Source organism: Asterias rubens, chromosome 16 (assembly GCF_902459465.1).
Source record: "Asterias rubens chromosome 16, eAstRub1.3, whole genome shotgun sequence".
Classification (NCBI taxonomy): domain Eukaryota; kingdom Metazoa; phylum Echinodermata; class Asteroidea; order Forcipulatida; family Asteriidae; genus Asterias; species Asterias rubens.
The window spans coordinates 12,604,834-12,631,439 of NC_047077.1; the positions used below are offsets into that span (position 1 = coordinate 12,604,834).

The following is a 26,606-nucleotide window of genomic DNA, read 5'->3' on the forward strand; positions in this document are numbered from 1 at the left end:
AGTGACGGTCGTAGACGAAATTTGACTACAGCTTGAAATTGGTACTAAAAATATTGTATGTCACCTGACAAAAACAGGCGTGTACGGTTTGTAATCAACTGCTGGGAGAAAACAACAACATTTAAGTTAATTAGTGCTCATCTTTTCCTGTGTACTCTGTAGCTGTTTGATACAAGAATTTGCAATGAACGAGGAAGATTTCAGCAAGGCGGAGATTGACGCCATTGAAGCAGCTTGTAAACGAATTGAAAATATGATGAAGGTTTGTGGTTTGACCATGGTTTGACTTAACTTTTTGTTGGTAAAAACCATTTCCTGGAATATAAAGGTTTATCACGAATTTTAGCAAAATATCAAGAGAGGGCGCTGTTGAACCCACACAAATGGTGCGTTCTATTAGCTTCCCTGGGTTGACCCTGTCTACCCTCGCCCCCCCCCCCCCTGGTTCGAATAGCTTTGGCGTCATTCCAGAATCCAGGGGCTCCTTAGTCCTAGGTAGGTAGAACTAGTTATCCTATCAATTCATCATGACTAAGGTTTATCGCGATTCAGAACCGCAATGCGTTGTGGGAAGGAAAATGGGGCGGTTTCTATGCAGTTTCTTCGACTCGCGTACGCAGCGCCTCTCTTGCTATGTTGCTATTCGCGATAAACCTTATAATAATACAGATTATAATAATACAGATTCGTTCAGCTATTGTCTCCCATAAATGTAAGGGGAGACGATAGTGGAACGAAACCGCATAGTTCTAGTAGTACGTAGTACACCCTGGTCAACCCGGGTCAGGCCCACTGCTTGTGGAACAAGTCTTTAGTTACAGGCTCGCCCCAGGTGCATATGACGTCACCACAAGACTCAAGAGGGTGAGTGATCGTTTGATTTTTGATTAGCTCAATTGTCAGGGGCTCACACCGCAGGGTCGTCACTGGGAAGCTACGTCTCTGTTTACATTTATGTAATCGAATGGACCCAAAGATATAGGCGATGCGAGCGCAATTGTGCATGACAACGTACACCGTCGTGACTGCTGGCGCTGTAGCAAATCTGCCCCATCTGCCTACCCATGGCACTACTTGGTATAGATGTAAACACTTAAACAAAACTGAGTCACAGCAGTGATGGGTCTATTTTTCAATTGTCTCATTCATTAAATCTCATCCCTATTAAAGGATAGGTCTTATACCTACTCGTAAAACTGTAAGGTTCACTCCGCTATCGTTGAGACAATAAGTCGGAACAAACCTCAAAGTTCCAGGAGTAGGTCTTACTGGTCTGTACATTTTATCAACATTAATTTGTTGTCTTTGTTTTCAACTTTTCTCTGATGGTAGAGGCCGGATCAGCTGGAGCGAGTGGAACAGATACGACGTAGAGAGGCAAGGAAGAAGGTGAGCCATTACATTTATTAGGGAATCCACCTTGTTCTTAGAGAGAACCTTCTGCTGGAAATACTCGAGCGATCCATTATATTTTATTTTGTTTTATTACACACTTCACACTAACAAAACACTAAGGAACAGGAATTAAAAGAACTAAAGAAAAAACCAGACTGAGAAACTTAAAGTTGATATAATTTATACAATGTTAAACATTTAATAATAATATACCAAGTGAGGGGCAAGAAGGAACCGGTGACCGACCTGGGGTCGATTGCACAAAGAGTTACCTTGGAGATATTCGAAATTTTATCTCGTCCTAACTCGAGATACGACAAGTCTTAACTGTGAAATCCACCTCAGCACCCAGTCTGACCCCAGCACCTCGAAACAATTGTCAAAAAATACCGCATGGTTCATTGTTCCAGTTGACTCTGTGTAGTGGTCCAGTATTCAGATATTCACTTCAATGAATTGTTTTAATACTTGTAGGCCTCCGTTGAAGCAAGGTTAAAGACAGCTATGCAGTCTCAGCTAGATGGAGTTCGAACTGGATTAACTCAACTACAGAGCGCCCTCTCGGGTATCAGGGATGTTAGGAAATGGTAAGAAAAACAAGCAAGTAATCACAAGCAATTGTTCTAATAATAATAATATAATAATGGAGTCTTAATTAGGCCTGGGCGACTTATTTGAATATCCGGTTAATGGCGAATAGGTTTTCCTATCCGTAACCGCGAATGCCTTTTTTTTTCTTAACCGGATATCCGCATAGGGCGTGAATACCTATTTATAAACCAGATAGTTCTGAAATTACAACCAAGTAACCGGATATTCTTTTAATATCCGAATATTCGCGGACGTCGGGCGACAACTGATAGGAATGCAGGCCTCAAATTTCCCGATTTTTAGGGCAAGGCCACTTTGGCCTTGAATTTGTCAAATTTTGAAAGGGCACCAAGGCCATGGGGTAGGGCACCAAGGCCAACTTAAAATTTCAAAAAGGGCATCAAGGCCATAACAAATAAAGATCATGAAACAATTTCTGTTCAGGTCCATGAAGGCTATTTTAATGAACCATTTCATTACTTTTGCTTTCCTTTAACAAAAAAACATCAAGTATTTTTAAATGTATTTAATTTTATTGATTAATGGGAAGTAAAAGTATGCATCCATTTTTTGTTGCGATGGCCAGACGTAAACAATGAACTGTCACTTAACTGTGTGCAGCGGAGATTTTGTTGCGACGGCCGGACGTAAACAATGAGCTGTCACTTGACTGTGTGCAGAGCGGAGATTTATTCAACGGACATACATGTACATGTACCATACATGTACATGTACCTTCATGTACATGTACATGATGCGTGATTTACGTAACATGGCCCACGTGCACAAACATGTACGAGTACCAGTGAACAAGCACAATACCAGTGGAATAGGCGGACGCCCAACCTCGAATGGAACCGAAATTGTGATTAGCTGGTACCCATCATGGACAACCTTGCGTGGGTACGCGTGTTGCAAGATGAGTACCAGTGCGATTGTTCTCAAATGGTCGTTGCAAGTACATCCGGCTCGTGTATAAACTTCGAGTACACAATGTCTATGGATGCACGTCTGTCGTTCGTTCTGCATCGTGCACACATATGCACTGCATGGATATATGCTGCCGTCCGTTTAAATTCCGTGTGATGAGCATTCAACCGACCGCGCTCTGTGTGCGTGTATTAATATAGAATGTACATGTAACTAGTGTTTGATTTTATGTGCACACAGACGGATGGTGGTGTATCAAAACATAAATTTTGATCTCAAAAAGGGCACGGCGGCCATCGGAGAAAAAGGGCACGGCCTTTTTGGCCGCGAAAATGTCCGATTTTCTCGGGGCACCACGGCCAGTAAGCAGGGCACCGGCGGCCATGGCCGTCGTGGCCGCCGGGAAATTTGAGGCCTGGGAATGTTTTGTCTGAATCCTTATGAAACTTCTATTAAGACAGCATAAAACAGCATAAGTATTTAACTATGCTCACCTCCGTGAAGAGTTAAAACAATGACATTTCTGACGTAATTTGTTCAAAGATTACGAAAGTTTTTCTTCACGTAGAGTCAATCATGATCAAAAGAAAAAGAAAATTGCCATCTTTAAATTAGATCCGGTTATTTTTATGAATGAAACCGAGTGACACTGTCTAAAACTCATATCAATCTGCCCATACGATCTCATTCACAAACGAACAGCGCCCTCTAGCGGCAAAATCTTTTTTTTAGTATATATATATATATATTTTTTTTAATAGGGCCCTCTAGCGGCGAAAAAAAACTATTCGAATATCCGGTTAATTTTGGATAGTTGGCCAGCGGTATCCGAATATCAAAATTTCACTATTCTCCCAGCTCTTAATAATGGAGTCACTTTCCTTGCAGTAACCAAGAAAGAACGTGCTCCCCATGTGTTCTTTGCTATGTGTTCTGCAATGAGGCGTTGATCGGCTGATCTTAGGTTACTGCGGAAAGGAGCATATTGAGTCATGAAATCTGAGATGTAGGATGGCGCCATGTTGTGCGATGATTTGAAGACCAGGAGACCGAGTTTGAAAACTATCCTTTGCTCAACTGGTAGCCAGTGGAGTTGCTTTAGGAAAGGGGTGATGTGTGAACTCTTGGGTGACGGAGTAACCAGTTAGCAGCCATATTTTGCAGACGTTGTAGTCAAAAGAGCTGTGATTTGTTTACACCATACATGAGGGAGTTGCCCCAAATCTTATCCGCTTGTATGATAACTTATAGTTTTAACATTATATTACAGGATCCAGGAGGTTGATGGCAAATATCGAGAGTGTGCTGAGTTATCATCTAAGCTTGGTGAAGTCAAAGATGTCGCCCAGCAACACAGTCAGGTCAGTGGGTCAAGGGATACTAATAAATGATGGGTGCGTTGGTTTAGCTTCCCTGGGTCATCCCCGGTCTGCCTTGGTGCGTTCGAATAGCTTTTGACATCATTCCAGGGGCTCACCCAGGTCGGCCCCCCGGTGCCCTGTCTGTGGAGTGGGTCTTTTGGGGGCTGGCCCCAGGTAAACGACGTCACTACGAGAGCTAGCGGTGAGTGATCGTTCGTTTAGCTCTTCTCAGGGGCTCACCCGAGTGAGCACCGCAGGGTAGACCCAGGGAAGCTAAACGAACGCGCCCAATACTAATAATGAAGACTTGTAATGCCCACATATCCACCTTGCTGGGTGTTCAAGCCGCAGTAAAAACAAAACAAAAGAGAAACAGACACAACAAAGTTAGTCCATGAAAAAATAAGCTAATTGATGTGGAAAGATATTTGAATTTTGTGGTGCAAAGACAAGATCTGAGATTAAGTGGTAAGAGATGTCCAGATGCATGGTGCAGCTGTAGAAAAAGACTTGTCACCCCAGCAACAGAGTCCACCATTGTCCTGAAGACAATCAGAGCATACTGATCGAAACATTGAGTTATTAACCGCTGGTTCTTTTCAGATGCATACTCAAACTCAAAAAGATATATTCAAACCTCTAATAGTCATACTTCCACGATGAAAAGTTTCAATTCCTACGTATCATCTTTCTTTCTGCTTCTTTCTGTTGCATCAGCTTGCAGCCGCAGTGGAGAACCTTAAGCACATCTTCACTGTACCGGAGAACATTTGCAAGACAGAGAAATACATCAGTGATGAGAAGTTATTGGCTGCTCATAAGGGGTAAGATTATAGGTCAGGGGGCACATCCCAACTTTGTTATACATGTATTTTAAATTTCAGGCCTGTATGCTTTGTTTTTGAGAGGAAAGGGCACCAAGGCATTTTCTCCTTTGTAAAGGGCACTCTTTGAGGAAATTGTCAAACTACACTGGAGCATTTCAAGGGGGCCAAGGCAATGACCAGTGGGCATGGAGGCAATCGCCTTTGATGCCTCCGTGAAGCATCAGGGCTGCAGTCAAATCCACCTTTCTCTTCTGATTTGTATTTCACTGTACCCTCTAAAACCGATTGCATCAAACATGTCAATGGGTGTAAATTTATATTAAACCATTTTCATACATGCCAGCATTAACGCAGGGATCTCCCAATGCACAAGCTAGTGATCGGACACGAGTATTGGTACAGGTACATGCACATTTTTAGCCAATAAGCAACCTCAAAAAATCACACAAAAACATCAAGATAAAACCATTTTAAATAATGCTCCAGATTGTATTGAACATTTAAAACCAAGATAAATACCAAATAGAAAACATTCCGAAGACCCATTTCAATTTAGCGTGCTTTGGCCGCCAGTTTTTTTAAATCCTGGGGAGAACCATTTTGCATGGTGGAAACCAACAGTTCTTTTCAGAACCACCCCAACTCATTACATGGTCTTACCGCAAACCTTTGTATATCATGTGACATCAAACAATGGAAAAGTGCCCAACTTTCAACCAATAATAATACTTAAAGGCAGTGAACACTATTGGTAATTGTCAAAGACCAGTTTTCTCACTTGGTGTATCTCAACATATGCATAAAATAACTAACCTGTGAAAATTTGAGCTCAATCGGTCATTGAACTTGCGAGATAATAATGAATGAAAAAACACCCTTGTCACACAAAGTTGTGTGCGTTTAGATGTTTGATTTCGAGACCTCAAGTTCTAAATCTGAGGTCTCGAAATCAAATTCATGGAAAATTACTTCTTTCTCAAAAACTTAGGCACTTCAGAGGGAGCCATTTCTCACAATGTTTTATACCATCAACCTCTCCCCATTACTCGTCACCAAGAAAGGTTTTATGCTAATAATTATTTTGAGTAATTACCAATAGTGTCCACTGCCTTTAAGAAGAATCTATAAATAAATAGTAAACTTGCGGGTAAAACCATGACTTTGATGTAAACAAAAACACTACTAATAATACTTGGTTCTTGCAAAGCACACATATTCTAGCAGCTAGATTAAGCTAGATAACAACATTGCTATCCCTGTTCATCTTGTAGCTTCTCCAGTTATTTACTTATTTGTAATTGTTGTTGTTTTGTCTTGACTGAAAAGGTTGATGGAGTTGGAAAGTTCAAGAGACGATCTTTTGTACGAGCTTCACAAACATCCGTCTGAGAATCCTACGGATGATCATGTAAGTTGGGCTCAAAATATCTATTCATCCAGTAACATTCATTTCAATGTTGTCATTCAATACAATAATGCACATTTATGTCAAAATTATAAAAGTAATAAAGGTATGATATATTAGGTTCACAATGATTCAGTAATAAGCAGCAAGTTCATGACTACATTTAGGTATAAGGTTAGCGAGATGCTTTTGTTCCCTATATGGACAGACAAACATTTAGTACAACCACGTGGTACACTTAAGGTACGCTAACATGGATGTAGGACAAATGATGCAGACAATGCAAGTGTGAAAGCCTGTAAAGCACAAACATTAATTGCTTAGCATGAAATTACTTCCTTAATAAAAACAGGATTACCAACCAAACTTCCACGTGATTTTCAGGATAGGCAGACAACGTCTGAATGCCAGTAACAAGCAATATGCAACAAATTAAAGTTAGGTTGGTAATCTTGTTTTGATCAAGGAAGAAATTTCATGCTGAGCAAATTTTTTTGCTTACAGGCTTAATGAAATTGGGCCACGGCCAATACCTTACAAATTAAACTTCAGTTTATGAATGCGAGTTAAAATAGACAGATAGAGAGGGTGATGATTTAAGAGATTCATTTAAGTTATTCCATTGGAAGAAACTATCAATAACTAGTGAACTTGCGGGTACAACCATGTGTACATTTCTTAGGGTGAGTGTTGGCTTTGAGAAGAGCCGGTTGGGTCTCGACGTTTCAAACAGTATACTCTGCTCGTCTTCAGGAGAAAGCTATTCCAGTATGAAATGCCTCGATGAACAACACTATTTTTAGGCGTAAATCATTCCCTTTGACATTTTATTTTAACCCACAGTTGCTGAAGCAATACTTCTCTGAAGTTGAAAAGCTCTCGGTGAGTGAAACAAATTGTTCGAGTTTTAAAGTCACCTGGAAATAAAAACATTTTTCTTTCAAACATAAGAGTATTGCTTACGAACAATAAAACAATTTTTTTAGTAATTGTTTGTCACGATTTATATGTTTAAAAAATATATAAAGTTGTTTGGGGGGCTGACTCCGCCTACCCCTTTTGTGACGTCAATCGAGGCAGACTTTGCCTGCAATGCGTATAGTAAACACACGTGCAAAGTACATGTACGTCCAAGTCGTGAGCTGGTACGTTTCAAAAAGTGTTTTTCTGCATTCAGCAGCAATACACCTGGTCGGCATTGCCGGAAAAAAAACAAAAAAAATCTTTTTTTGAAACATACAAACTCACGACTTGGTCCGTACATGTACTTTGCAATTGTGTTTACTCTACGCATTACAGGCAAAGTCTGCCTCGATTGACGTCACGAACAGCGCCCTCTCGGGTCGGGGTTTACTCTTAAATTTGTAAATAACATAAGAACTGATTTTTTAAAACCTTAGTTAACTGTTTATTCACATTCCACTCATCAAAACACATATATTAGTGGCAAAAGCTTTATTTTGAAAAAATACCACTTCCTGGTGACTTTAACTGCTGGTGATTAACCTGTAAACTGTCACGCAAAACTTGTTGATGTTGGGCTGTAACCCAATAAAGCCATTTGCGAGTTAGTACCACTTACATTTGAATTCCTCAGACTATAGAGACAGTTGCTATATCAAATGGTTCGGGATAAGCTTTTGCATAGCAGCCTCCAGATGAGCAAACCCTGGTACCATTGTGTCATACATATCCATTCAGAATTGTGTGTGGGTGTTCACCGTCTCTACGCAAAGCTTGCCCCTAATCATGTCACATAGCAACTGTCTCTTTAGTCTGAAGAAAACTTAAGTGGTAAAGCACATCAATTTACCAGACAACATTCAAATCTAACACACAAATGGCTTATTGTCAGCTTTGGCTACGACTTAGGACGTCTTGTACTTAAATACAAGGCAATCCAGTCAAAGCCATTGTCAATTCGAACATGGACTTAAGAAATGTTTTGTGCTGAGCTGGAACAGGTCACCAGCCAAAGTATCATGTTATGTTACAATGTTTGTGACGGATCTTGTTGTTACTCTGGTCATTTTTGCTCAGCACTGGTGCTAAGCATATTGTTCGACTAAGCAAAAATTCTGCATGGTACCAGTCACAAACAATTGACACTACACTGACTTTTGGCGGGTAACCCAAGTCTGAACAAGATTTGTGTCTGCTAGAAATTGTTTGTGCTAAACAGCTCTATGAAATAAGAACCTGAATAATGTCTGAAGGAAACTTCCTTCCAACTTCGTTCCAACCTGTCTATTTTCTATTGCAGGATATGTTGTACAGACAACTCAAGTTGATACTACATAGAGTGCTTAATGCTGCCAGAGAGAGTCCTTCACTGGTAACCACAGCTGTTCGTATCATAGAGAGAGAAGAAAGGTACGATCATTGATCTCTACAGTGTATTACATTGACTGAATAGGACACGTCGGGCCAGATGCGTCCACTACACGAGCGTTTAATAACAGGTTTTGAAAAATAGCACAAAAAACTGTCACACCACTCTGTGCAATCATATGAAGTTTGGTTCTGGAGCAAATTAGTTTCATAAGATTTTCCATTTTTCTACAGAGTTTTGAAGAATATTTCAAATAAAGTTAAATGTATAGCTAAAGGGTCTAAACATCAATGTGTTGTGCAGTCATAGGTTGCCAGAATGCGAGAAGTTGCCAAATGAAAAGGATGTGTTGTTTTAGCTTCTTTCTTTAAAGGAGCCTTACGTAATGCAGTGGAACATTTCACCACTATTGCACCTTCCTCTTACAGAATAGACAAGAAGATGTTAGATCGTGAGAAGATGGCAGGATTCAAGGCTCCAGGAAGACCTAAGAACTGGAAGAATAAATGCATGGAAGAACTCAAACATCTTGCTCTCGTCAGGTGAGTAAATGTGCTTTTTAAACGGGAAAGAGTATTTCTCCAAGATTCGTGGTTGCAGTTTCCTTTTGGTGTTTGTGTGATGGTTGCTAATGAAAAAACTATACCCACTACTCAAACACCTTGCATTAAGTGAACAAAGTAGTGTTTGTTTCTTAATGTGTTCTTCAAGGAAGTTCCATAGTCAAGATGAATACTTTAAAGTCATTTTCTAAAAACTCCCTTATATGGTTTGTGTCAATTAATGTGTAGTTTTGGTAGTATAGCAGATTTGTAGAACTTTTTTTTCGGTAATCATTCACCAATCTTTAACTGCAGAAAAGTACTTGCTCTCAAACTCAAAACTCAAACTCAAGCTGGAACTCTTTTACTCTTTTACTTGTACTCATACTCATACTGTTTCTGAATCTTTTCTCAAATTCAGACTTACACTCAAAATCCAACTCAGAGTCTTGTTCAAACTCAAAGTCATACTCATCCTTGTACTTAGAATTTTCTCATACTCAAACTCACATTTGGGTGGCATGGTTGGCGTGTGCGTAAAGCACTCGCCTCTCACCAAGGTGACCCAAGTTTCGATTCCCGGCCGGGGCCACATGTGAGTTGAGTTGTGCGTTGGTTCTCTGCTGTGCCACGAGGGTTTTCCAGAACATCCGGTTTTCCTCCCTCGGGAAAAATCAAACACTTTCAGTCTTGGCTGTGCTCTGTGGTCATAATGAGTTGATGTGGCTAGCAGCCAAAGACGCCCTTGCATGCCTGCTTCTCGAACACGTTGTAGCTGCGTCCTTTGCAATTCAGCTCTTAGCTGCGAGTAAGAATGATTAGCCCCCCAAATTGCTGTAATTATTATAGTTATTACATTCATACTTAAATTTATAGTCATACTTAAACTCTTACTTGTACTTATACTCAAATTTGTTCTAAATTGTTCTCAGACTCGTAGTCAAATTCGTATTTGAACTGACTAAGTTGTACATAGACTTTCCTTGTACTTATACTCAAACTCTTGTTCTCAAACTCGTACTCACACTAAACAACATGGCAAGTATAACATGTTCTCTCGATCTTCTAGAATTGAAGGGAGTCAGCTTGAGGATCGGACAATAGATAAGATGTGGTTAGTGCGGCATCTTGAACTGATTCGTCAGAACTTGGTGGGAGATCTCAGAGTAGTTAAGGTACGTCAAGGAATGGTGAAGGGAAAGACTGAGCTGGGATTTCATAATAAAACTTAAAATTATGTTTCTTATCAAACTTGTTCATTAAGTAAACATCATACTTCTGTTTTTGATCTGATTTCTTTTGCGTGCATGACCAACAGCTTAACGTCCCATCTGAAGGAAAGAAACATATCAATAATTTTTAAGTGTCTTGCTAAGGACACGAGTGTCACGACCGGGACTCAAACTCTCACTCTGATGAACAGAAACGCCAGAGCTTGAGACCAATGTTCTTATCCGCAGAGCCACGACACGCCAAAAAGCGCCATATATGAATGTTACGATTGATTGATTGATATATAATAATTGATTGAATAATTGATTGATTGAGGGGTAGTTCGATTAGATAAGAGTATTCAAACTATCCTTATCAGTCAAAAAGTAATGCTTTTTGGGAACAAAACTTTTCCTTTTGGGGCTTCGTCTGTCGATAATCTCCGATGTAAACATTTTTGTTTTCTTCTTTGACAGTTCCTGCTCGGGCCCTGTTTCCCTCCACATTACAACATCTTTGAATATTTTGTCAAGATGTATCAAGAATGCCTCGCTTCACATGTAAGTATACGGACGCTACTTATCTCATATATGACTGGTCTACATGTATCGGTATGTACATGTACATATCAGTATAGGTGAATACTTTTCTGAGCGAACTTTGAAACATGAGGTCATTGAATTTTAACGACTAATTGGGCATTACATGTCTTGCACAATGTATATAGTGCACAACCTTTTTGTTTACTTTTTATTTATTTGTTCTCTTCGCACCTTACCCCGTCAACCATTGACGCCACCAACGCACTAACCCAGTTTAGCTTCCTACGTGAGCTGTTTAGGGATTAAATTACTCAAGACTCAAGACATGTATGTTCCAGGAGGAATTTTGTCAAGCTAAGGATCAAACTCAAGGCCCCAGCTGGAGCCAACAATTTGACAAATGCTGGAAACTTTTTTCACTCCTTGTTGTAGCATAGAGTAGTCTTCCGTTAAAGGCGGTGGACACTATTGGTAATTACTCAAAATAATTATCATCACAAAACCTTTCTTGATTACGAGTAATGGGGAGAGATTGATAGTATAAAACATTGTGAGAAACAGCTCCCTCTGAAGTGACGTAGTTTTCGAGAAAGAAGTAATTTCCACGAATTTGATTTCAAGACCTCAAGTTTAGAACTTGAGGTCTCAAAATCAAGCATCAGAAAGCACACAACTTCAGTGACAAGGGTGTTTTTTTTTTTATTCATTATTATCTCACAACTTCTACAACCGATTGAGCTCAAATTTTCACAGGTTTGTTTTTTTATGCATATGTTGAAATACACCAAGTGGTCTTTGACAATTACCAATAGTGTCTAGTGTCTTTAAGCGTTTTCACCTTGAGTTTTGTTTACTCATGTAACTTTTCTTGATTTAGTTACAAGATATGATATCGGAGGAGTTGGAACCAAATGAAATCATCTCATTACTCACATGGCTGAATGAGTATCGGTGAGTACACTTGAGTCTTTTATGTCTGTTTATTAAGAATGCTTGTACCTTGTTCCTTGTTCCTTGAGTCATCGCCTTTTTAGTTTTACGTTCCTCCCTTATGGGAAATCTTTTAAAGACACTGGACACTATTGGTAATTGTCAAAGACTAGTCTTCTCACTTGGTGTATCTCAACATGTACATAAAATAACAAACCTGTGAAAATTTGAGCTCATCGGTCATCGAAGTTGCAAGATAATAATGAAAGAAAAAACACCCTTGTCACACGAAGCTGTGTGCATTCAGATGCTTGATTTCGAGACCTCAAAATCTAATTCTGAGGTCTCGAAATCAAATTTGTGGAAAATTATTTCTTTCTCGAAAACTATGTCACTTCAGAGGGAGCTGTTTCTCACATTGTTTTATACTATCAACCTCTCCACAATACTCGTTACCAAGTAAGGTTTTATGCTAATAATTATTTTGAATAATTACCAATAGTGTCCACTGCCTTTAAGTTGACAGTGTACATGGCTGTATTTCTATCTCTAGTATATATATATATATTTTTTTTTCTTATTTACCCTGGAAAGACCTCTCAGCAGAAAACTATTTTTCAGATGTGCCCAACAGCTACAAACAAATATTACTATTACAAAAAGAAAATTCCTAAGAGCATTAAAAAGATAAGTATATTATCCATAGAGTTATATATAAGAACTAGAGGGCGCACTGGCCTATATACGCGCTCCGGCATGCGCTCAGGCAGCCATTTTCTAAGTTGACAAAACTGGCATCTCACAGTGTGTGTTTGTGCGGCCATTTTGTAAGTTGAACAAACAGCATCGCGTGAGCGTTCAATAAAAAAAACCTCAAACGAGTATTTCATATTCAACGCGCATGCAGAATGACGCGCTTGTCATCTTGCGGTCCCATGGCGTTTGTGCACGAAGCATCACTCGTGCGCCCTCTAGTTCTTATATATAACTCTATGATATTATTGTAACTTTTGTCAGTTTCTTATTGGCTGTTCTTTTTGCCCATGTGATCTCAGAGGACCAATGATGATGAGTAACAGTGAGTTGGGGCTTGACGTCTCCAAGTTGCCCCCATTGCTTCCTGCAAGAACAGTGGAAGATTTACAACAGCAGTAAGTACAACCACAGACTCGATCTTTATCAGTGTTAAATGCACTGGGCACTTGAGTGATTGTGAAAGACCAGTATTCTCACGTGGTGTACATACACATAAAATAACAAACCTGTGAAAATTTGCGCTCCATTGGCCATCGATGTTGCACGGAAATAATGAAAGAAAAAACACCTGTGTTTCACAATTGTGTGTGCTTGCCTGAGTAAAAGGCTTCAGGCCTGAAGTGAGAAATTACCTATTTCTCAAAAACACCCTTTGAATTAAACTTGACCAAGTCCAATGCATTGTGATTTTCTTTTTGCAGGTATCTGAAAACCCTTCATACCAATATTCAGAAGTGGATGGGGAACGCTCTGCAGACTGATGTTAAGGTAATTCTAATGCCTCTTTCTCTCCTGCTATTTTGGTTTCTATTTCACGGCGTCGTGAACATATCACCCGTATTCTCTGTCATCTCCACTGAAATAATAATAAAAATAATAATAATAATATGGGTTTATAATGCGCACTTCTCCAGAAAACCGATCAAAGCGCCTACTCAAATTTAAAACATTATACAGTACAAAATGAAGAATGAACATAATTTAAGTCTAAAATTCTAAATTTGAGGTCTCGAAATCAAATTCGTGGAAAAATACTTCTATCTGGAAAACCCAATTACTTTAGAGGGAGTCGTTTCTCACAATGTTTTATACTATCAACATGTCCCCATAATACTCGTAATCAAGTAAGGTTTTATGATAATAATTATTTTGAGTAATTACCAATAGTGTCCACTGCCTTTAAAGCCATTGGACACTTTCTGTAAACGGTATTATCCAAAGGCCCACACTTCGTGGATCACAACTTATATATAAAATAACAAACCTGTGAAAATTTAGGCTCAATTGGTCATCGGAGTCGGGAGAAAACAGTGGGAAAACCCACCCTTGTTTCTGCACGTTTCGCCGTGTCATGACATGTGTTTAAAATAAATCCATAATTCTCGATATCGAGAATTGATATTGTTTTGATGTTTTCTCAAAAAGTGAAGCATTTCATGGAATAATATTTCAAGAGAAGTCTTTCATCATTACCTTCTGTAAACCCAGTAAGTTATTTGTAAATCTGTGAGCCTTAAAAAAAAATTCTGTTCAGAAAGTGTATAATGGCTTTAAGACAAAGTCAATGAATGAAGAATGAATTTTGTTAAATTTTTTGTAACTTTGCAGGACTGGCACACTGAGTCTGAACCAGTCAGTGATGGAGAGGGTTACTATCGTACACAGCTTCCAGTCATCATCTTCCAAATGATTGAACAAAACGTAAGCCCTTTTTTTTTTACGATAATACTCAATAAAACACGCTAAACAAGCCGCCCAACATAATTTTATTAAATCGTACAATACATGCAAAGAACGAATGAACTATTAAATGGGAAAACAAAGATTAAGAAAAATATCCAAATAATTGTAACAAAAAAGAAAAAAACACTTTTAATTTTAGAACGCAGTGTTGAATAATAGCGGCGAATTCACGCGAACAATGTACGTGTCTCGACGTAATGATTGTTGCGTGTCCTCTGATCCCCCGCTGGCTGGCAGGATGAGTATTTTTACGCTAGTGCATTGCTGCAAGATCGTACCCATTGATCTCTATTACACGATGGGGAATAGTGCACACGTGCGTGGGGAATGAGGTTGTGTGTGAGCTAACGTGTCACAGTAACCTCATTCCTCATGTATCCACTATTATTGTGCCCACGCTGGCTGTACATGTACTTCATCGAAGCTTGGCACAAAAAGTACGAAATAATGGCGACAAAAAAGGAGACCTTCTGAACAAAAATACATTCAACTGAGGGACCTGTGCACAGTGGTTTAAAACCCTATGTGACCCCGACATCGACAAGTTTCTGTACAATAATCGGTCAAAATACCTTCATAATCGGTCAAAAATACCTTTATAATATCTCAAGCATGTCTCAATGTCATCTTTAGGTAGATAAAACGTGGTTGTCCATTAAAATAATCCACAATTTATCGATCCGTGTCGTGATTCACGAATTATTGTGACAATTTTTATGATGTGGTTTTGAAGTCAACAGAGGGCGCTATATCTTCCGTGTGTAATGTTAATGTACACGATGTTTTTGGTTAAAAACAGCGTTCTGAAAACTTAGTTTTTGGGAGTGAAGGCGATCTTGCGGGATTTCGGTGCTATTTTATTTTCAAAGCTAAGTAGTCACTCTATCATTTTATGGAAACAAATACAAAAAATATGTTGGCCGTTGGTGCCCGATTGGGAAAATATCCAACGATTTGATTTTTGTTTATTTTCCTTAATTTTGCGATGTAAACAATTGCTTTTTTGAAAATTCTCATTTTCAGGAATAAAAACTCATTTTCGCTAATTTACCGTGAATTTCTAGCCACAACGAATGGTTACTTTACTAATCTATTACATATTTTTAGCATTTCGTCCAGGCCCTTAATGGCTTATTTTAAAGATGTGTGGCGGTATTTTTTTTTATAAGTAGCATTTTTTGACATTTTAGTCGAAGATTTCAAAGCATTTTTGCCGTATCATCAAAACTTCGGTCCGTATTTAATTTTCTACAGTGCGAAAGGTCACTTATACAGGTAATTTAAAAACAATATTTGTTTTCTCAAACAATTTGTATATGCCTAACCTGGTATTTTTTTTAACATAAGGGTTTGTGATTTTTGCTGAATATAAACGTATGTCACAATATACGAACTACAAATCCTTAAAAAACCAGGGTCATAAATTTCAAAAAAATAAAAATTCTTCAACAAATTAGTTCTTCTTGTTCAAGTCACCAAAGATATGTAGTTATCTCAGAAAAAAAATCGGACCTGATGTCTGGGTCTTAAACCACTGTGCTGTGAGATCTAAGCTAGACAGTTTCCATGTTTTCTTACTAGTAATTGTAGCGCCGATGTCCAGACAATGCCCAAAATACGGACACGTATTTTTTGCCCAAAATCCGGACACGTTTTTTTTTTTTTTCTCTCTCCCAATAGCTTGTTGTTGCATTTCTGATCATTAGAACAAAAACATTTAAGTAAGGCCACCCTTTGTTATGTTACATTTATTTTTGAGTTTTTTTCAGTTTTTTTTTTCACTGGCCATTATAAACATTTGTAGCTGTTCTGTTGGTGCATACAGAGGTAATTGTTATTTCACGACAATGCCTGCCTGATAATGAGCTAATTAGCATTGTAGAGAGTAATAGAAAGATCGGTTTAGGGAGCCCAAGCTGCGCTCGCCCTTAATTTTTGGGAGATGCTACTCTTTTTTAAAATTCAATGTTGGCATCTCTGCATTGGGCGACATCTGACTCATTTTCACAGAGTGGGTCACAATTGGTCTCAACAGTTCATTCGTTCGTTTCAGCTAATTCACTCCACTCAGCAGTCCCACACTTAACCACTTGGGTTTTATTTCAGCTTCAAGTCTCCAACCAGATCAGCACTGATCTGACCACCAAGGTTGTACTGCTGTGTGTGGAAGAACTCCAGATGTTCATTGACACTTACAAACGTGAGTCATTAAATAAAAAGGCTAAGTAACACATCCCTTTTCATCAAGCAGCTCACACCTGTTATCTTCATGAAATTCCTTTTCCAAACACTGGAAGAACTCCAAATGTTCATTGAAACTTACAAATGTGAGTCATTAAATAAAAAAGCTAAATTAACACATCCCTTTTGATCAAGCAACTCACACCTGTTATCTTCATGTAATTCCTTTTCCAACAATGGAGTTACTTGACTTTGTAAGTCATTGTAAGTGTGACTTGTTTTCACTGCATTACAGGAAATCAAAAAAAAGGGTAAAATATTACTTCCTTTTAGGCTTGAACTGTAGAAAGAAGAAAGGAAGAAGATACATTTTAGCGTGTCGTTACATAGCAGATTTCCTTTCAATTACGTTTGTTATTAAATGTTTATATAACAAATTTGACATTGAAACGGACACTCTAATTCCATTAATTGTAGACATATCGAATCTGTTAAATTTGTCCATCATCGGGCTCGTTCCAATGCTGCCCATCATTCTCTTTTTCACAGATTCCCTAGATTATGGGACGAACTACCGGCCTGCATTAAAGATACAATTATCCATAGTTTATCCTCCTTCACAAATTCCCTCAGGAATCATTTATTAGTCCCTGGCGAGGAGGTCCCCTTGGCCAAAACAGTTTAACTTTCTAGTTGCCTAGCCCATTCAAATACCTTGCTGCTGTTTTTTATTTCTCAAATTTATAGTGCCTTTTGCATAATTAACTAGAATCTCTCTTTTAACGATTTTGTATTTTTAATGCCCATTAGTGCTTTTATTGTTTTAACTGCTTGTATAGTTCTATATTTTTATACTGTATGCCATGTTTTAATAATGTCCATCTGTAATGTCCCTTTTTGTCTCTTCGTAAATTGTGGCATCAGGAGATTAACTCGATAGTAATTTAGTTTACTTTTTTTTAAATCCTTCAGGGGTGCTGCTTTTTTTGTTATTGTATTGTATGTTCTTGTTTTTGTTTTCTTCTGTTCTTATTGTCTGTGCTTGAATTTTTGCCTGTGAAATTAATAAATGAAATGAAATGAAAGAGCACTGGACTCAAAGGCTGGCCTTTTTCTTCAGCAGAATGTGGGTCCGAGTCTTGGTTGTGACACTTGTATCCTTAAAGGAACACGTTGCCTTGGATTGGACGAGTTGGTCTATAACCGTTTGTTATCAAATGCATATGATTGGAAAGATGTTTTAAAAGTAAAACACAATGATCCACACAAATTTGCTTCAAAATTGCACGGTTTTCCTTTTACTTTGCGAACTAACATGGTCGGCCATTTATGTTTGACTCCCATAAATGGCCGACCGTGTTAATCGGTGAGGTAAAAGAAAAACCGTGCAATTTCGAGGCATGTTTGTGTGGATCATTGTATTCTACTTTTACAACCTCTTTCTAACCATATGCATTTTACGGTTACAAACGCTTTCAACAAGACCAACTGGACCGATCCAAGGCAACGTGTTTCTTTAAGCAAGGCACTTAACCATTATTGCTGCATCCTTCGGATGGGATGTAAAGCTGCAGGTCCCGTGTACTTTTAGCAAAGAGAAGGGATTCGCACCCGTGTTCCTGGTCAGATCGGCTGCATACTGCGTCACACAGCACCTTCTAAACCATTACATGGTGCAATGTACAGGAATTGGTCTCATTTTTTTTTAAATGTTTCTAGAAATACTGAATGTTGAAGCCTCACTGAGTGACGGATGGGAGTGCTATGAGAAGCCACAATCATATTTATTATTATTATTATTTTTTTTTTTACCAGTTGTATGTATCATTAACTAGCCTTCCTTATTGTTTTATTTTGCCGATCTTTTTAGTTAACATACATTCCTACAAGATAAAGCATCAAGCTGATCGAAGTCAGCCAAGGTTCTATTTCCAATACATGGTGAGTAGTGACAAAGAACAAGCCTGGAATTCCCAGTAGTTTTGACTGCGTCGATTGCTGGTATGAACCAAATTTGGGGCCTGACCATTATTTTCTTATGGACAAAATGATTTTTGTTAAGAATAACAACTTGGATAAGTTAGATGCCCCTTGTGTTGCTATGTACTAAGTAAATGCTGTGCACTTAATAAAATTTCCTGTTTTTGCCATTTGCAATTTCTCTTTATGTATCGTTCTAAAGGTAGTTGGTTTCACCGGTAGTTTGTGTAGCATTGTACATTTTTAAAAGAAGCTTGAATAAAATTGGGGGCCTAACCATTGAATTGCTGTAAATGAGCAGCAGGACGTTTGCTTATTACTGGGTTGAGAAAGGATTATCACATCTCTACTGTTCTGGCTGAGCTACATTGGCTTCCTGTCAAAAGCAGTATTGAATTCATTTGTGGAACTCCCTCTGATCATTTCTTAGCAAAACTGACAACCTGGACCACTTCAACAAAACTCACATCTTCCTATTTAAAAGATAAGTTTGTTGGAGGAGCTCCCACCTTTGAGTGTTTTTGAAATAGATGTATGCCACCATACAAATGCTGTGAATCATCATTGCACTTGCCATATTTCGATAAGTGTTGTTTTTGTGAACATACAATTAGCTGTTGCAAACAACTTACCAACCAAATGGACCGAGGGTATAAATTCAAAAAAATAGTTAATGGCCTGACGTTTCGACCCTAGCAGAGTCTTTCTCGAAGGCTAAATGTTGTTTTTGTATCTCTCTCTCTCTCTCATCATACAGGTTGCCATAGTAAACAACTTCATGTTGTTTATTGAATTTACCAAACAACTTGAGGTGAGCTACAATTATTGATTTTTGTTAATATATTTATTAAAGGGAAGGTATACTATTGGTAATTGTCAAAGTCCAGTGTTCTCACTTGGTGTATCTCAACATATGCATAGAATAACAAACCTGTGAAAATTTGACCTCAATTGGTCATCGGAGTTGGGAGAAAAGGATGAAAGAAAAAAGCTAGAAGTCTTTTATTATTTTAGTGAGAAATTACCTCTTTCTCAAAAACTACTTTACTTCAGAGGGAGTCGCTTCCCACAATGTATTTTACTATCAACAGCTCTCCAATGCTTGTTACCAACTCAGTTTTTAAGTTAATATTTGTTTTGAGTAATTACCAAATGTGTACCTTCCCTTTAATCTATATTCTAAATGAGTATGTTAAAATGTGCATCAAATAAATGATACTCCAAACATAATGTACTTAGAGACAAAATTGGTCAATGACAACAAGCAGATAAGTACTGTCCAGGACAAGGTTTTTTAGCTGCCGTTAATTTGCCTCGTTTGAAATTGAGCGTCAGAGAGATTCTAAATCTAACCAAAAGTTTCATTGCCATTATTTAAGAGTGATTACCAAACGTATACCTTCCCTTTAAAGGCATTGGACACGTTTGGTGATTGTCAAAGACCGGTTTTCCCACTTGGTGTTTCTCAACGTCGCATCACAAATCTTTGAAATTATTTACTCACTCGGTCATCGAAGTTGCAAGAGAATAGTGAAAGAAAAAACGCCCTTGTTGCACAAATTTGTGCTGTCAGATTTCGTAAAAAGGCTTCAGGTCTGAAGTCATTTGATATTTGAGTGTGAAATTCCCCCTCAAAAACTATGTTAGAGGGAGCCGTTTCTCACAATGTTTTATACACAGCTCTCCATTGCTCGTTACCAAGTAAGATTTTATGCTAATAATTACTTTGAGTAATTACTAATAGTGTCCAGTGCCTTGAAGTTAAAAAAAAAAAAGAGGAGTTATAGTAAGCAAATATAAAAACCTGTAAGTACATGGCGAAAAATTTAGTTGACACAGTAAGAAATACCAAAGGCTATTGTAAAAACTAAATTTGTATTTTCAGAGGAGGCATCTGAACCTGGCGTCAAGCGAAGCAGGCTCCACAACCTTTGTCCAGAATCTAGCTGACGCCTTCACTAGACTAAGTATGGAAACGTAAGTTGGGTTTATACTTGTTGATAGGAGATGAAACTTTGCATGGTGGAAGTATAACTAAGAGAGGTTTGCGGGAACACCATGTTAAAATCTCTCTTGAGTAGTGTTGGTTCTGAGAACGACTCGACGTTTCGATCAGTATGATTTATTTGCAACAACCATCTCTGAAAAAGAAGAATTATAGTAGATTAGCATAAAAGCAAATGAGTTTTTAACATGGCTTTGAAGGATTCAAGAGATGATGCCTGGCGGATGTGAAGAGGGAGATTGTTCCATAATGTAGGTGCGCTGACTTTGAATGCTCGTCGGCCGTACCACATGTAGATGATGCGGGGTGCAGGAGTCAAGTACTAATGGGAAGTAGAAGAAGAATGCAGATTGCGACTGTCATTTTTATTAGAAATGACTATTATAGGATTCAAACTGCCTCTAGCTACCGGGAAATCTGGGTAGTCTAGTTGCTAAGACACTGCTCTAGAATTGCAAGGGTTGTGGGTTCGTATCCCACCCGAGTAATTCGCTGTGATTTTTTTTTCACAGAACTGATGAAAGTACCGAGTATACAGTGCTAACACTGACACCTTCGTTCCTCCGACACAAATCTTCTTTGAGTGCCCCTCTCACATTACTCCTGGGGAAACAATTCTTTCTCTGGGTCTGATCCTTCCCTATGGAACAATACCCAAGCCTACATCCGTATGGACTGTAAAGGGGGTAACCCTGTTTCAGCCCTAGGAGTAGGTGGCAACGGCCTCTGGAAAAATAATAATTGTAGCCCACACCTTAAAGTGGCTATCAGGCCTTGTGTGTCTGGCGACTTGCATTAAAAAAATTAAATAAATAAAAAAGTTACTCCACATCAAACTGAGAACGGAGACTTCCTACCACACTTTGAATTATGTACTCAAAACCCATCTCTTTTAATAACCTGTTTCACCTACTGTTTATTTGTACACGGTTCCGAAATATCAGCTTAGTTAGGGTTTTCTGCGCCAGGAATGTCACCTTGTGACAGACATGGCGCATTATAAGTCTCCTAAATTATTGTTATTATTATTATTATTATTATTATTATTATTATTATTATTATTATTATTATTATTATTATTATTATTATTATTATTATTATTATTATTATTATTATTATTATTATTATTATTATTATTATTATTATTATTATTATTATTATTATTATTATTATTATTATTATTATTATTATTATTATTATTATTATTATTATTATTATTATTATTAGTATAAACACGCATCGTTGTAAGGGTAAAACCAAAACTAATAGACGTTACTATTGTTTGTCATGTTTGTGTGTGTTTTTTATCCTTAGTATGGGAGACTTGTGTGGGGAGATTTTCATGGACCTTCAGCCTCATCTACAACAACTTCTAACAAGAACGTGGTATGTGTCAAAAACAATCTACTTTATAACTTTTATCTCTCTCTCTCTAATCAGTCCAGTGGCGCAAATTGCGCTCGGTGATCATTACAAGTTCACACCAAAGATCTTGATCTGTGGCTGATGTTGATGCAGCTGCCATACCCTGACCAGTCCAATTCTTTATGTCACTCATCCATGATGTTGCTGAACGACCTCTCCTTCTCTTTCCCTCGACTGACCACTGGGTTATATTTTTTGTCAAAACCTCCGTGACTTGTATCACAAAACATTTTCCTTTGTGCCGGTAGTTCCTCAAGTCGAGCTACGTCCTGTAGCCTGAGATCCCATTTCTCACAATGTTTTATACTATCAATAGCTCTCCATTGCTTGTGACCAAGTAAGTTTTTATGCTAACAGTTATATTGCTAGTAATTACCAATAGTGTCCAGTACTTTTTATCACTGTAGCTGGCAAGCGTAGGGAAACCTTTTTCAACTTGCTGTATTTTTATTTAACAAAGGCTTCAGTTGCAGTCGTCATCAGCTATCGACACTGTGTGCGTGACCATTGAGGACTATTACAGAGACTTCTTACATCTTAAGAAAAACTTCTTTGAACCTCTGGTGCGGCAGCTTGAGAGGCAGCTGGTGGTGGAGTACCTCAAAGCCTTGGTGGAACGGTAAGATTGATTAGGTTCACGACTCAACTCTACTCGAGGGCCCAATTTCATAGAGCTACATGTACTTAAAGGAAAATTACAGAATTGAGGAAAGAAAATCATCTAAGATCAAAGATTTACATAAAACTTACACGGTCTAAAGTTCTGAAAAGTGTCGTGGCTGAGCAGTCTAGTTCTCTGAACCCAAGCTCTTGTGTTGACAGCAGCAGAGTGTGGGTTCAAATCCCGGTCATGACACTTGTGCACTCGAGCAAGGCACTTAACGAAAATTGCTCTGAAAAAGTTTGTGCTATGTAAAAAGGCGGGAAGTTTGTACATTCTGCTCTACCCACGACCAGCCAGGCTAAGTGGATGATACCCATAAGCGATTTTGAGGTATGGCGGACACAATGCTACAACACTATAAGGTTTGGGTTAATTTGTGCGTATTGACCACTAGAAACAGAACGCGTGTTATTCTGTGAAGTGCGCATTTTAGGCGACGCGGCGTTTACACGTAATCCTAATGACCACAAACATGGTGAGCGTGGCATCAGTCGCTGCATGTGACGCGCTCGCATCACGTCCGCCATACCTCAAAAAGGCTTATGGCTACATCCTTGGACAGTGACGAGAGTAACCCTGTTTCAGCCCCAAGAGTAAGAGGCAACGTGCCCCGGGCGGCAGTTGACTTGGGTCGATCAGTTAAATGTACCGCGGGCCTTGAAGTTGCCCTCAGCATTGTGATGTTAGAAGAAAAAAAAATTTAAATTAAAAATTTAAAAAAATAATAAGAAGTGTGAAACATTCTTTGTGTTTTTTACGTGGGAAATTGCTTTTAGTGCAAGTTAGTTTAAATGTTTGTGGAATTGCTTTTCAGGCGTATGACTTTTAAAAGTTATGAGGAACGTAAGATGGCTGCGGACAGGATGGTTAAAGAATCGGAGCAAATCGAAGCGCTCTTTGATCGCATTTTAAGACACCAGGTAAGTGGACTCTTTTGGATTTGGGCTATATAAGTTTGAAATTAATATGGTTGCAAAGGTATTTAAAAAGTAGAATACAATTATTCACATACAAATCCCTTGAAATTGTGTCTGTGTTTTTTTTTGTAATTTCATGACGGAACAAAGTCCGCTATTTTATGGAACCACATTTTCTTACTCTACAAAATGGGCGGACTATGTGTTCTGCATGAAGCCCTTCTCAAAGTTTTGCACATACTGATGCCAGAGTTACAGTTGGTTCCCACAGCCATTTATAGAGCGCTCTTACAAAGGGTACCACAGTGCTTTGAAAGAAAGAGTGCAACTTCGATGACCAAATTAGCAAACATTTTCTCAGATTTGTTATTCTTTGCATTAGTTGGGATACACCAAGTGAGAATTGACAATAATTTACCACACGTGTCCAGTGCCTTTATGGATCTACATGTAGCTCCGAGCTGACTGCTAATAAATTTGTTTTTCTTTCTTTTCTCGTGTTTAGGAACAGTCTCCATGCGTTGCGATCCCAATGATGGCTGAGCTCATCAAGATGATGGATACCTCTCTATTGTCCTTAGAGATCTCTGGCTTGGTCCATAAATATGCGGACGTCCGCTTTGACCATCTGGTCAACCTACTGGTTATGAGAGGAGACATTACTGTCGGTAACGCTAAGCAGGTGATTTCTTCTTCTTCTTCTTCTTCCTATTCTAGTGCAGCTTTTATGATTGAAGATGGTCGCACTGTCAGAAACACCGGTGCTTTCGTAAGAGTTCTCGCCAGTAGTGTGGGTGTTCAGACCTACGCGCCGCACTACTGAGCATGTGTGCGCATGCTCAGAGCCACAAAAAAAGCCCATTTTGTCTGCTACCGCCAGTGTCTAAAAAGTCTCCCATTCAAATGTGTCAGATTCTAGCACCACTTAATGGACCCATTCCAGGGTTTTAGTGAGCAAGGCATGGTGGAGAAATGGCACTGCGAGATGGATCACCCCTGGGAACGAGGTTGGGCTTGATATTCTCTCTTGGGAGCCAATCAGTCTTGTTTCTCAGTCCATCCTTACCAGGGGTTAGTGACGAGAGGTATCGATACGGCGCGCTGCCCATGGTAGCGAGGCTGTGTCATGCTTGCTTTTGATTTACTTTTTCTCCAAGTCTGGTCTGGTTTTTACAATTTTTTTGCCCTTGGTAAATCAGAAAAATTATTACTAATGAGCCCTGTAAACAAGTTTTCTTCTGTTTCTATTTGTAGGTTGTAGAGGACACACTTGGTGATGAAACCACACGTAAGAAGACTCCCAAGACAATCTTCTCATTAGTTAAATAAATCATCTACAAGATTGAATAAAGGCCATACTTCATACTTCCTGCAAATGCAATTTAGAAAAACGTAAAAGCGTGAACAACTACAATTTGGTCGTGTGTGTATATTTAGCCTGGTTCATGCTTCCAGCGAATGTGAATGCGTAACGAATTTTTACGTCACATGGCTGTTTTTTCAGGGAATGTTTCGCAGGAGTTGAGCACAAGTCAGCAATAAAATTTTTGACTTCACATTGCTGTGTTTGCAGCAAATGTTATGAATTTCAACGTCACAAATTAGCAATGAATAATTCAGAACAATTAACTTGTGCTCAACTCCTGCGAAACATGCACTACGAAAACAGCCCTTTGACGTCAACATTCGTATCGCAATCGCATTCGCAGGAAGTATGAAGCGGGCTTAAGGAGTCGAAGGCTATTCCGATGCTCAGATGATGATGAGCAGCCATCCAAATCAGGAGGTGCTGGGACCTTAAGCTTGCATAAACCCTTCTGCTACCAACATAGTTCTATCATTGGCTGAGAATTGTGCGCAGCGTATATGCGTGCGCGTTTTCTTTATTTGAACTCGGCAATCGCGGCCGAAGCATGGGGTCTGTGAAGACCTATCGTTGGCTTAGAGTTATGCGTGACGTGTACAGGCATGCATGTTACCATTGTTTGGCCTCGGCGATGGTCGCTAACATTAAGGGTTTATTGAGCATATCATGACTTGTCCGGTGAGAAGGTAAACAAAACAAAACAACATTGTGTATTGTAGTCATTGTACAAAAAAAAAGAATTGTATTTTAACACAATTTTATGAACCACCTAAACTTCAGCTAATATTCAAATATTTTGGCACTGGACACTTTTGGTAATTAATTCAAAATAATTAGCATAACAACTTATTTGGTAACAAACCACTGAGAGCTGTTGATACATGTGGTATAAAACATTGTGAGAAACGGCTCCCTCTGAAGTAATGTAGTTTTTAAGAAACAAGTAATTTCTCACTCAAATATTGAAAGACTTCAGGCCTGAAACCTTATATTTAGGCATCTGTAAGCAAACACATTTTTTGTTTTTTTCTTTCATTATACTCTTGCAACTTCGATGACCAATCGAGTCAGAATTATCACAGGTTTGTTATTTTATGCATATGTTGAAATGACAGTATTACCAAAGGTGTCCAGTGCCTTTAAACCACATGTCAACTACTTAGAAATTTAGTTTTAAGCTAAAATAAGAGATAGCTATTAACAATTGTGCATGTATCTTAACCAATTATAAGGCTTTTTTTCGTTACTGATTATGTTTGCAACGATTCATGGGCAATATTTGTTATCAACCCATTCCAAGTCTTGCTCAATATGATACCAACAATTTGACACTGGCACACACAGAAGCAGCCAAGACAAACCAACTGCTCTAATTACATAGCACTGAAGGTTTTAATTTTACCTTGAGTTGCCTGTAGAGTGTACTTTTACCCTCAGGACTTTGAAAACAAATAGACAATGTTCGTCACATCCTCTCTTAAAGGCAGTGGACACTATTGGTA

At 38.6% G+C, this 26,606-nt stretch overlaps 1 protein-coding gene across 1 annotated transcript; it reads left to right on the plus strand.

The window, feature by feature from the left end:
• The first annotated feature begins 5 nt into the window (after window positions 1-5).
• Window positions 6-25,960, plus strand: LOC117300941 (exocyst complex component 3-like). The gene is made up of 24 exons (XM_033784810.1): window positions 6-262; window positions 1,333-1,389; window positions 1,870-1,982; window positions 4,187-4,277; window positions 4,995-5,101; window positions 6,431-6,512; window positions 7,353-7,391; window positions 8,773-8,882; window positions 9,270-9,383; window positions 10,453-10,558; window positions 11,072-11,155; window positions 12,015-12,088; window positions 13,123-13,218; window positions 13,525-13,591; window positions 14,432-14,524; window positions 16,673-16,766; window positions 18,618-18,688; window positions 19,485-19,538; window positions 20,613-20,704; window positions 22,047-22,118; window positions 22,618-22,776; window positions 23,636-23,741; window positions 24,244-24,420; window positions 24,993-25,960. Exons 1-24 carry the CDS (start codon window positions 185-187, stop codon window positions 25,065-25,067), a joined length of 2,211 nt encoding a protein of 736 aa, XP_033640701.1. The 5' UTR covers window positions 6-184; the 3' UTR covers window positions 25,068-25,960.
• Window positions 25,961-26,606: the final 646 nt, after the last annotated feature.